The sequence below is a fragment of the Pseudorasbora parva genome, chromosome 20 (genome assembly GCF_024679245.1).
Source record: "Pseudorasbora parva isolate DD20220531a chromosome 20, ASM2467924v1, whole genome shotgun sequence".
NCBI lineage: Eukaryota > Metazoa > Chordata > Actinopteri > Cypriniformes > Gobionidae > Pseudorasbora > Pseudorasbora parva.
Genome location: NC_090191.1, coordinates 38,501,501 through 38,513,648, shown reverse-complemented (window position 1 = coordinate 38,513,648; position 12,148 = coordinate 38,501,501). Strand labels below are relative to the sequence as shown.

General features: G+C 36.4%; 2 protein-coding genes across 4 annotated transcripts in view; both read right to left on the bottom strand.

Annotated features, from left to right (window-relative positions):
* Nucleotides 1–5,001, bottom strand: part of creb3l2 (cAMP responsive element binding protein 3-like 2) — a 28,102-nt gene extending 23,101 nt beyond the window's left edge. The window contains exon 1 of one of the 2 annotated variants that reach the window (XM_067427381.1): nucleotides 4,573–5,001. In XM_067427381.1, coding sequence (XP_067283482.1) covers nucleotides 4,573–4,668 — 96 coding nt within the window. In that variant the 5' untranslated portion in view covers nucleotides 4,669–5,001. The remainder of the gene's footprint in view (nucleotides 1–4,572) is intronic. The other variant, XM_067427382.1, reaches the window with a different exon arrangement.
* Nucleotides 5,002–5,606: 605 nt separating this feature from the next.
* Nucleotides 5,607–11,702, bottom strand: ssbp1 (single-stranded DNA binding protein 1). Of its 2 annotated transcripts, none has more exons than XM_067427086.1 (7): nucleotides 11,618–11,702; nucleotides 11,152–11,228; nucleotides 11,014–11,071; nucleotides 9,304–9,444; nucleotides 6,967–7,054; nucleotides 6,800–6,888; nucleotides 5,607–6,701 (listed from the first exon to the last, which is right to left on the bottom strand). In XM_067427086.1, exons 2-7 carry the CDS (start codon nucleotides 11,173–11,175, stop codon nucleotides 6,661–6,663), a joined length of 441 nt encoding a protein of 146 aa, XP_067283187.1. In that variant the 5' UTR covers nucleotides 11,176–11,228; nucleotides 11,618–11,702; the 3' UTR covers nucleotides 5,607–6,660. The 2 variants fall into 2 exon arrangements, with proteins under 2 accessions (XP_067283187.1, XP_067283188.1); XM_067427087.1 differs by lacking the exon at nucleotides 11,618–11,702 and adding an exon at nucleotides 11,547–11,610.
* Nucleotides 11,703–12,148: the final 446 nt, after the last annotated feature.

Sequence of the window (12,148 nt, the reverse complement as noted above, 5' to 3'; positions counted from 1 at the left end):
AAGCAATAAACATCCCGCATAAGCTTCATTCGGATTCTAGTATTATGAATGAATGGATGAGCTTTATTTTTAATAAAGATCCGGCTTGTGTGGGGAAGACATTGCACGTCTGTTCCTTCATTTCACCACGGATTCATTTGTAAACAAGAGGCTGGATTTGCAGACCTGATGAAATTACATGAATGAATGAAGCAACATGAATATAAAGGTTTTTTGATAGGTGATAGTATTGCATTGTTACATATCGTTTGACATCTATTGATTATGTGTACGTGTCTAACTGAACATAGCCTCAGCAGTGCAGGGGGCGGCAGTGGCTCAGTGGTTCATGTAGGTTGTCCACAAACCGAAAGGTTGGTGGTTCAATTCCCGGTTCCACCTGACCAAGTGTCGAAGTGTCCATGAGCAAGACACCTAACCCCAGCTGCTCCCGACGAGCTGGATGGCGCCTTACATGGCTGACATCGCCGTCGGTGTATGAATGGGTGAATGTGAGGCAAAAATGTAAAGCGCTTTGGATAAAAGCGCTTTATAAATGCAGTCCATTTGCAGTCCATTTATAGCCTACCTTAGCACGCTGTCAAAGGCTGAAGAATCCTTTATTTGTGGGGTTGTTGGTTCATTGCGATTCGGGATCGGACTCGGACATGTAAAATAAAGAAATGTGTCCCTGGGCTGTGTGTGTGTGTCGGAAGGGCCAAGTAATAAAAAAATTACATTCCAATTAATCGCGGTTTGATGAAGATAAATCATTGTTTGATAATGATTTGCGAACTCTGTGGGCAATTCATTCCGATTGCCGTTTTCCCACACGCTTTCAGAACAATCCCTCACATGTATTGACAGGAGAGCTGAAGCTCATTACATATGCACATTTTATCCAATCCTAGCTGTGGGTGTTTACTTCTAAGTCTTCAGTGCGGCACGCCCATAAAAACCGAGTGTGGAGGAGAGAACCTCAAAACAAGGGTAGAAAATAGCCTATTACTTATTCATTATGATGTTTCTGAATGTAAAAACAAGACAAACGTCATAAGTTGACCTTAAAAATTAAAAACATTTCATTTCATGACACCTTTAATATAACTCAGATTGTATTCGTCTGAAAGAAGAATGTCCTATACACCTAGCATGGCTTGAGAATGAGTAAATCATGAGGTAATATTCATTTTTGGGTGAACTATCTCTTTTAAAACATAACGTCAGCAACACAAACCAGATGTTAGGCCAGACTCCTGTGCTGGTGTTTAGAATCAGACACGGCCTCTACGGTCGAGGCAGACAAATTATTTTCTTAAGATATCCTCGTCAGTCCAGTGTTTAACATCACTGATTGTGTGTGACCTCAGGGAGGGAATGCTGGAACAAATGTGTGTGTATTTCAGAGTATGATTCATTTAATATCATATTAACCATGCAAAAAAATTGAATGAATGGTTCAATTTAATACTTAAATGAATCTTAATTTCATTCATAACAAAAGAAAGATAAGCGGAATTAATGCAAAAACAGCTTCGAATTATGAAAGATTAAAACTACTAAAATTAAGATCTATAAAACTCATTCTGATTGCATGAGCCGGTGTAACCGGTATAACAAAATCATTAACAGTTGACATTTCTATTGTATAAAATATCACCCAGTCCTAACTGGAATTAAGTTGTGCACAGATTTGAACCATCTTGCTTTAATGCAGATGCTGGTATAGCTATTAGAAAGAGCTTTTCTAAAATATAACTCTTGGTTTAAAATAAATAAATAAATAGATAAGGCTGAATGAAAATCCCTTGAATATTCTTTCTATGAAATCTTACTTCCTTAAACAATTGAACTGATAGTGTTATCAGCAGATCACAACATTAAATCATCAGATGAGATGGAGATCATCTGATACAGAAGTTTTGCAAATAAAAGAGAACTGGGTGATTACGATTGTCATTAGTACAACTAATAAACAGGTTAGTGCACAAGCTCTTGTTAAAGCATGCCTTTCCTCATATTTGCCATGAACCAAGAAAGCCTTTCGATTGGGTCAGGAAGTACATCTGGTTGCCACAAGGCCTCAGTCTGCATGAGATAATGTGCTTCCCAGGCTAATCGTGTCGGCGTGATTATCAGCACTAAGAAATGCTGAGCACGATGCCTGAACTGCTCCCCTCAGCATCTCCTTAACCCCTGTCTTAAAGGGGGAGAGGAGCCTCTGGTTATTTTTACTCTTTTAAATCACCTGAAATATTAGTCTTTGCTTATAGACTAAGTGACATAAAGGTACAAACACACATCCTCTATATAAGTTCTTCCTATTTGGCAATGAAGACAGAATCACAACCAGTGTTGGGGAAAGTTACTTTGAAAAGTACAATACGATATTGCATTACTCCCTTTAAAAGTAACTATTGCTTTACTTTGTTACTTTTTAAGAAAAGTAATGTTACTTTTATTCACCTGGACTGTTTTTTATTTTATTTTTATTTTTTAATAACAAAATAGTTATATTATTTGGCAAATGTAAAGACCCTTTCACAGCTACATTTAAATAATAACCCTGAAAGAAATGCATGTAATGTATGTGTGTACAATAAAGGATGCAGCTCAAACTAACCTTTCAGATGTGCTGCCGTTCTGAATAACGGAAGAATAGAAAATGTTTAACACTTACACTTCACCAATAAAAACTAAAAAAATCTAAAGTCATTTTTGCTTATGGTTTAACTGAATATTCAAAGGTTAGCAGCGAGATTAAATGCATAAAAATATTTGTTTTATTAAACATCTTTAAAAATTGGAGTTTTGCATTGTATCTGATTTTGCATTTCACTGATTTTGAGGAATACTGAAGCTTTTTTGTGTAAGTGAGATGAGTAAATGCATGCTCACAGTCTAAAACTACAAAAACCATCATGTACACACACAACACATCTGCACTTACAATTTCTCTCAACAACGGCACAAGAGAGCTGTCAGTCCAAAAAAAAAAAAAAGGAAACCAAAACCCAGAGTAACTTTTTTTTTAATATTCTGTTGTAAAATGTTTTGTTACTTGAAAAAGCACTCTGATTACATACCTCAAGTTACTTATCATTGCGTAATGGATGTTTAATGTAAAGTAATGCATTACCCCCAACACTGATCGCAACTGTTTACCACTACTATCAGTAATGTTAGACAATAATTGTGCCTATTAAGTCATAAAAAGGGCATGTTTGCATTCCTCAAATATTATATTGTCAGAAGATTGGCTCCAGATATGCATAATTTCAAATCTGAAAGTCAACTTGCATGCCTTGGCATTGGCAATGCAGCTGACTCATATTGCAGAAGGACACGGCTCAGATGCAACATGCATAATCACACCAGATGTATGCAACAGGCCGAGTTCACACAAAAAAAAAGGAAGCTTCAGGGGAGCTTACAGCTCCAACTAAAAACAGTTTACGTTGTTGTGTGGAATTCCATGTCAACAAAGCCTGGGGAGCAAGAGTGAAAGTGAGGAGAACTGGCACATAGCGACCCATGAGGTGGGGGAGCGTGTTTGTGTTTGGAGGGGGGCTGATGGGGACCTTAAACAAAGACCCCGTTCTGTTCTAAAGGTGAAGGAGAATGTGAACCATTCCTCAACATTCACAAAGCATATATAGTTCTCATGGAAGTGTATGTTACCGCCCTGATCCTATCAAGTTTTTGAATCCCAGACCCAACAAAATGTTGCACCTCCAACAGTGGCTTTGATGCTGTCTAGAAAAAAGCATTACGTGCCTTGTCTGGTAATTTAATTAGGATGTGACTGCTTATAACTTTAAGACATCTGTGCAATTAACTTCCTTTACTGTGTTGTTAATCTATGAGTATCATACATTTGAGTAGTAGACATGAAATGGGCTACTTTCGAAACGTTAATAGTGTAACGGGGTGATTTGCTTGCACATTTTTGAAATATTGAGTTCATAAAAGTTCAAAAGATGGTTATAAAATTATGTGACACATTTATAAACTATATTTTGTATTAATCCACACCATCAGGACTGCTTAAAAAAAATCAGTGCATTAAAAATATAAAAGCAAAAATGCACTTTCCCTTATGCATTTTAACCTAAAATCTTCATGTCGAATTAAAAAAAAAAAACTACCCACTGTGCACCCCCTAATTAGCAAGCACTCTACCCCTCAAGTAGAGGCCACTTTGAGCAGAAGTTGGAAAACAAACCTATGATTACATAATCTGCAACACCTCTTCAAAGAATCAAGCACTATATTCTGACTTTATCCAAAGGGGCTAAACCTTTACTTTGTGTAGCCCTGTACTTTACATGATACAGTCACTTGATAACTGCACCATCTGAACTTTATCCCTGGGAGCCAAGTGGAACCCAAGGCACATTAGAAACCTTACAAATCTCATTTTAAGTGATCAAGTCAAATAAAAACAATTTGTATGACTAAATGTTGTAAATGATAAGGTTTAGAACTATTTAAATGCATTCTGGATGATCTGACACTAGTTGCAACACATCAAAACATGCGAAATGAGAGATGGCAATCAGGCCACGGCATCATAAGAAGGTTTCCACTTACAGTGCTGTACAAAATGTCGTTATCCCCGGATTCGGACAATTCGCTGAGATTTTTGTCCCATTGTAAAAACGGTTCCCCGCAATCCATTATTTCCATGCCTCGATCTGCGTCTGTAACCGTGACGGAGGCTTCAACGACTCCACAAACGACTATATGTCAGCGTTAGTGATAGCGTATTTGTCAGATGGCTCGTCCGATCGTGATTCAAAGTGAATGTTTTACTGTCAACGGAAAGTTGAGTATAAGTTGCGCGTCTGTTCACCGAACTTTCCTCTCAGCTTCCTTGAGAAATGTCGCCCCTTCACAGACGAGCAGGAATTTGGGGCGGGGAAATGATGATGGGAATGGCCAAATTTGTTTACAAAAGGCAATTTGTGGACTATACTTCTTTTAGGGGATGTTTTGGGTGTTTCCAAACACATAATTAAATATGGGGCTTGTATTTTCTTACGATGTTTGAAAACACCATGCATAAATTTCCCTTAACACCAAACATTCCGATTTAAAGTCCCGCCCTTGGAATACAATGCGTCAACCAATCAGATGAGCCGTTACGTTTAAAGCTCACCTCACACGGAGTATGCGAAAATTACAAAAGACGGACAAACCGTCTGACCAATAGGAGAGCGCTACTGTATGATTGACGTGAAAATGCTCCAATCCAAGATGACTTCGCATTATCTCTTAACAAACCGTGTAAAGCCAAGAGTACCAAACTGTGTGCACCGCCTCAACTCAAATGTCTGTCAAAGGATTCCTACTGAGGGTAAATATCTTGTGAATGTGTGAAAATGTGAACGTACTTTTGTTTTAAAGCGCACTTAAGAGCATTTTACTATATCCTGGAGGCTAAATAGAACTAAATGATCGTACACAATGGGTAAAATGCGCCCAAACAAATGGAAATGACTGAAAGGAAGAAATGAAACTGCCGTTCTCTCGGTTTCAGACAGCTAACTTTTTAAAAGTTTCTGAAACCAGAAGGTGTTTTACATGTGCTGTACGTGGGTGGACAGAGTATTCACAACAAACCCTACTGACAAACTACATTTATTCACGAACATTAAGCAAGACAGTACAGTATAACAAGATGATTTTGTTAAACGTCTTTCAACATATCTGTTATGTTGCAGAAGTCAAAAAAGGAAAAAGTTAACAGTTTTGTTTTTTGTACAAAGAGTCAAACCCAGTTCATGGGATTGGAACGTGTGTTTACATGTCAAAGTGCATCCTGCTAGCGCCCTCTGTCGGCAATTAGACAGCATGACACAATCATACCAACAACATTACTTCATTTGCCACTGTATGACTTGTTAAGGGTTAGTTCATCCAAAAAAGAAAATTCTGTCATTAATTACTTGCCCTCATGTCGTTCCAAACCCGTAAGACATTTCATAATCTTTGGAGCATAAGTTAAGATATTTTTTTCGATTAACTCCGAGAGCTCTCTTACCCCTTCATAGACAGCAATTTAATTAACACTGTCAAGGCCCAGAAAGGTAGGAAATACATTGTTAAAATAGTCCATATATCTACAGTGGTTCAACCTTAATTTTCTGAAGTGCCGAGAATACTTTTTGCGCCCAAAAAATAAACAAAAATATTATTTTATTCTGACAGCGCAAACGCGCTGCACTGTATTTACTATGTCAACGCTGTAAGAGACTGGCACAGACAAGAAATTGTTGAATAACATTTTTAATTTTGGTTTGTTTTTGTGCACAAAAAAGTACTCTCGTCGCTTCATAAAATTAAGGTTGAACCACTGGAGTCACATGGACTATTTTAATGTCTTTCCTCCGTTTCTGGGCCTTGAAAGAGGTGATTAAATTGCTGCCTATGGAGGGGTCAGAGAGCTCTCGGATTTCATCAAAAATATCTTCATTTGTGTTCTGAAGATAAACAAAGGACTCACGGGTTTGATACGACATGAGGGTGGGTAATTAATGACAATTTAATTTACATTTTTGGGTGAACTAACCCTTTAAGGGCAGGCACAAAGATACTCAAAGAGTTGATGTCAGTGAGCAGAATAACGCTATACAAAATATCTTCTTTCGGTTCCTAAAGTCTGGGAAGGCGCCTTCACTACTGGTCTCGCAGATTTTCACTTAAAAACACAATATTATCTGTGGAAAGACACAAAAAAAATGTTTGGTTAATTTTTTAATCGTTCAAGCTAAAAAACAACACAAAAGTTATATTTAGAATCTGTGGTAAATCTGACCTGCGATAATAGTTGTTGCCTGTCGCCTGACGTTGTTTTTATCCACGTACTCTCCATAATCGAGCTTTCCTTCCACAAGAATTCGAGACCTGAAAATAATTTGATCCTAGGTTAATAGCAGTATGTTTTATATTCATAAAGGCTTAAAAAACACATAAGGAACATACCCTTTCTTTACATACTGATACGCCACGTCTCTGAGACCTGGTTTAAATACTGAAACTCTGTGCCATGTTGTTTTCTGGGTGACATCCCCTGCAAAAAAAAAAGACGAGATTTCTTTTTTTTAAAGAAATATTACAGTATTTATTATAAATTATTTATCCTTGCACATCATACATTTTTTATCATAACCCCTCCCTCTTGCACTGACATCTTTTTGATGATGAGCAAACTCCCAATAGCAAACCACAACCATCAAATCAATTCCCCATGAAGAAGCTCAAGCCGCACCACCCTAAATATTTTCTTATTCAAGAATTTGTTTCATTCAGAATTTATAACAATAAGAAAAAGACATTGCCTACTTCTATTTCACTGACTGACTGGGGAATAAGGCAAATATCTTGTTTAAATAGATTACATATTCGCACTATGAAGACAATTTTCTCACACAAAGCATATCTGAAAACGAGTTAATTTGTCACTCACTTACTTTAAAGGTGCACTATGTAGTATTTTTGCAGAAAAATATCCAAAAACCACTAGGCCAGTGTTATATATTTTGTTCAGTTGAGTACCTACTATATCCCAAATGTTTCCAACTATTTGTAAATTGTGAGAAAAATGCTATTTTAACTAAGGACCGGGACGTGTCAGCATAGCGCTTGAGCGAGTCGCCTGTCAATTGCTTCATATCTGCGCTACCCTCAGTTTTATTGGGCAGAAGTGCTTTTCTCTTAGCAGTGTGAACATGTCACAGCAGCGCTGAGCGAACGAACGCACAGAGTCACGTCATAACATCATTTTAAAAACACTTAAATGTATCTGATATGATAAACAGAGCTGCGTTACCTTATAATCATGACCGGAAACGCAGAAATAGTGCAGGCGCCCGGCGACTGTGTCCCGTCCCGCCATAATACACGAGTCGTGTGTTTGTATAACAATCGCTTCAGCGGCCGTACTCAGCTCCACAACACTCGGTCCTGCTCTGCTTCACACTACAGTAACGTTAATAACCGCATCCATGAACATGATTTCTGCCCGAGTCCTTTTTTTTGCCGGCTGTGAGGTGAAGACCATAGATATACATAATAAAGGCCAGATGTCTTACGGCGGAGTCACCATCATCATATCCGGCGGCCATCTTGTCACAGGCAAGCTTTCTGTCGGGCTCTGTGGAACCTGATGTAAGATGAGTGATCTGTACGAATATAAATACTCTTATCTCGCTGAAATCTTGACGGATTTACAAATGGTTTGGTTTCTTACAAACGTTATTAACATGGCTACAAATCTGGATGCTTTAACACGTTGAAATTGCAGCTTTTCGTTTCGATAAACGACTTAATTGTGTAGCTTGTGTATCACGGCTAACTTATGTGCACGTTATCAAGGCTGAGAGACGACAATCGAGCAGTTCAATTATTTATATAGGTTTTATTGACACCAATAACGATTTTATGACAACCAATCTTTTGTCTAGTTAAAATAAACTTAGTTGTACATTTTTTTAAATACATTATTAATACATTTTTTAAATACATATTATATATATTAATACATATATATATAAATAATATATTAGCTATAGCTAGCTCTGGAAAAAAAATTCTGAGCTGTGTGTGTGTGTGTATATATATATATTATTTATATATATATTTAATTTCTCATGTTGCCATTTGGTACACAGTTTTAGTAGACTATATATTGATTTAACATAAATACAATGTGCGCGTGTATATTCATTGCACCTATCTGTTCTGTTCAATGTTACTTTTATATTTAAGTCCATGGTTATAATTATTCATAAGTTTGTAGTGTCATAACTACATCTCTGACGTTTACAACAAACGAAACAGTTTGAAAATCGGTTGAAAATTGAGCAAGTTATGGTTATTTAAAAGTACATGCACCATTAAAACACACTGTTACGAGTGAGCGAGCTGCCTGTGACAAGATGGCCGCCAGTTGCGGACGGCGACGTCCATTGGCCGACAGCGCGCATGAGACATCTAGCCTTTATTATGTATATCTATGGTGAAGACCACATGTCCCAAGATACTGCGCTCACACTTGGCATCATCAAACTACGCCTTTGTTTAGAATAGGCGCCCTCCAGTGGACGGAAAGTTGCATAGTGCACCTTTAATATTATCTCTTCATCTAACAAAAAAATCCTATCATATCTTATAGAGTAAAAAATGTGTATTTGTCTCATACACGTTATATAGAAAATATAAACTGCAGCGAAACATCCCACAGACTGTGCATAAAATATGTAGAATTGTAGAATTAACAGTAATAATAATGAGTACACAAACTCATCTTTAAACTCTCACCTGTACTTGTGGGTTCTCCCTCCCCGGACCGCCACATCTCATTTGTTGCCATGGAGAAGATGGTGACAGGGTTTCTTCCCTCCACCTGTCTCATGACGGGGTCTTGCCCCACCCGCCCAAGAAGCTGCACCTTGTTAATAGCTGTTAAAAAACGAAGCAAAGACGCAAGACTTTGGCTTTCAGCAAAGAGGCTTAAATGCACACAAAAACATTTATCCTTCTATACACAAAACAGTTTTGTTTATTTTGGTAGAAGAGTCGTCTGAACCGAATGCCTCAAACAAAACGTCAATAATTGGCACAAATGTTTGGATAAAAATACAGCGATTAGTTCTTCCTTCAAATGCTTATATAATAAAACAGGCTGTGCCATCTGAACATAATAATAATGTGCAGTAGACCGGGGGTTTTCCATATTTTAAATACAGTAATAATTAATATTATAAATGTGTAATATTTATGGCTGGGACTTTAACACGTTAATTAAGATTAATTACGCAAAAAATAAATAACAATTTAACCACACTTATTTTTGCACCGTGGAACGTTTTTCAATGAATGAGTTTCGACGGACCGATTATACTGCAACACCAATAGCGCTCACGAGTCACGACAACAACAAACCATAGTAAACATGAACGAAGAAGCTGATGAGACCGCTTTGCTTGGCCCCGTGGATTGGAAATTTTGTTTTTAAAAAAGGATATAAGGGTCGACAAGAGCATGGTTGTGTGCAAGCAATACAACAAGGAATTTGCGTATCACCGCAGCACATCGAGCCTCAAATATCACAAATATGCCTTTGCTACACTTAATGACAAACATTGCACTGGTCTGCTGGAATGAAATAAACAATATTTTGTTGATTAAGCTTATGTATTCAGTCATTATTCAATGGTATACTAAAAATCCATGTGAAAAATGACTTCTCACTGTTCTCAGGTCAAATATTTAAATGCGATTAAAATGAGATTAATTTCGATTAATTAATTACAAAGCCTCTAATTAATTAGATTAATTTTTTTAATCGAGTCCCGGCCCTAGGAATATTATAAATATTGTATTAGAAATATTTAGTTTCTATTACAATGCATTTTTTTCCTACTAACTACAGACCTGTAAAATATAGACAACATTGCATGATATAAACTTGTAATTGTGAGTTCTAAAGTCAGAATCTCAAGTTTGTTTCACGCAATTTCGGATGTTAGGATGTTAACTCACAATTCTGTTTATATCACACAATTCTGACTTTATAACTCACAATTGCAAGAGGAATAATTATGAGTTAAAGGTCGCAATTACCTTTTTAAGTTTTTATTCTGTGGCAGAAACAAGCTTCCATAGGAAAATGTATTTAGTAGGGCTGGGTAAAAAAACAACAAAGATTTCTCAATTTTTATGAACTGATATTGATTCTTATGAATCAATATTTTAGTCTATGCTGTTTTAAGTTGATAAAGGAACAGAACATTGTAGCGCCTCCCATCTAATAAATCATAATAAGCTTTGTTACTTTTGATATGAAACAGTGTCATTTTTTGTGTGATAGCATTTTTTTATATACAAATCAATATTAGTGATTGTAGCACCAACTGACTCCTTATATAGTTTGCAGGCAGCATTAGTTAAAACAAATATGCCATATACTGTACCCAATATATCCAAATCAAGCAATTTGTGTTAATACCCAGATTGACAGATACTCACATCTCTCCAAGATCAGGCTTGTATCTGTGGTCCTGTGTCGGACAAACTGCTTAAGTATCTGTCAGGACAGAGTAAAGACAGTCAGCCTATAGTAACGTTAATCCTCAAACAAACATAACCCATCTACATCTACATTACCTGTGCAGAGGCATTTCTCAACATCTTCTCTGCTTGGTGGATGGTGCTGTGATGTTTGTTTGCTGATAGGTCATTCACTATGTAAAGGGAAAATGGCATTATCAGAGAGTCACAATAAACTTATAACTAAACTACGTGAAAGTAATGTTGAAAAATATATCATTTGCCTTATTCGCATAATATTTCACCTATATGTATGATGCAGCTCAAGGTAAAACGTTCTTTACAATATCATCTATGATATTATTTGCTCATTATTAATTTATACTTGAATTGGTTCTGTATTCTACTTTTAGCAAATCCAATCAAGAAACACATGTTAATCTCCCGCCATTCATTTTCACCAACTAGTCCCGTTTAAACGACATATGCAATGGCGATTGTACGCGTTATACCTGCGATGTATGATCTATATCGTCTTCGCAGTTTATATAAAAGACAAGTGCAAAGATAAACTTCGACTTACAAGTTCAAAAGATCTTGAGAATGCTTCAATAACACCACGCTGTTTCCGGTGCGTCATGGAAAATATTCCCCAGTAGCAACAAAAACCAACAATGTCCGTTCCCGTTCTGGATGGATATTATTTTTGTAGTTTATTATATTTTGATGTGCCTTTAACTGTGGCATTTTTATGTCACAGGAATGTGTTATTACATTTAATATATTTAAACTGGTTTGTTTTTGTTAAATGAATGCTACATTAAAATGTTTAGTAATCCTGTTCATTTTGTCCCAGAACAATATTTCCAATACAAAATATTACATTCTAAAATAAAATATTAATAATTACATCCTTTAATTTATGATTTAAAAAAAGAAAAATAAACACAAATCACAAAGTGTAATAATGTGTGAAAATAATTTATACTGAAATTACAGCACTCAGGGAATTGTTTTGCCCCATATAATTTTTGTTGTTGTTGTTGTACTGAAAGTTGTAGTTAATTGTTATTTTTTTTTTTTTTTTAACTAAAGTGTATACCATAAAGTTGGC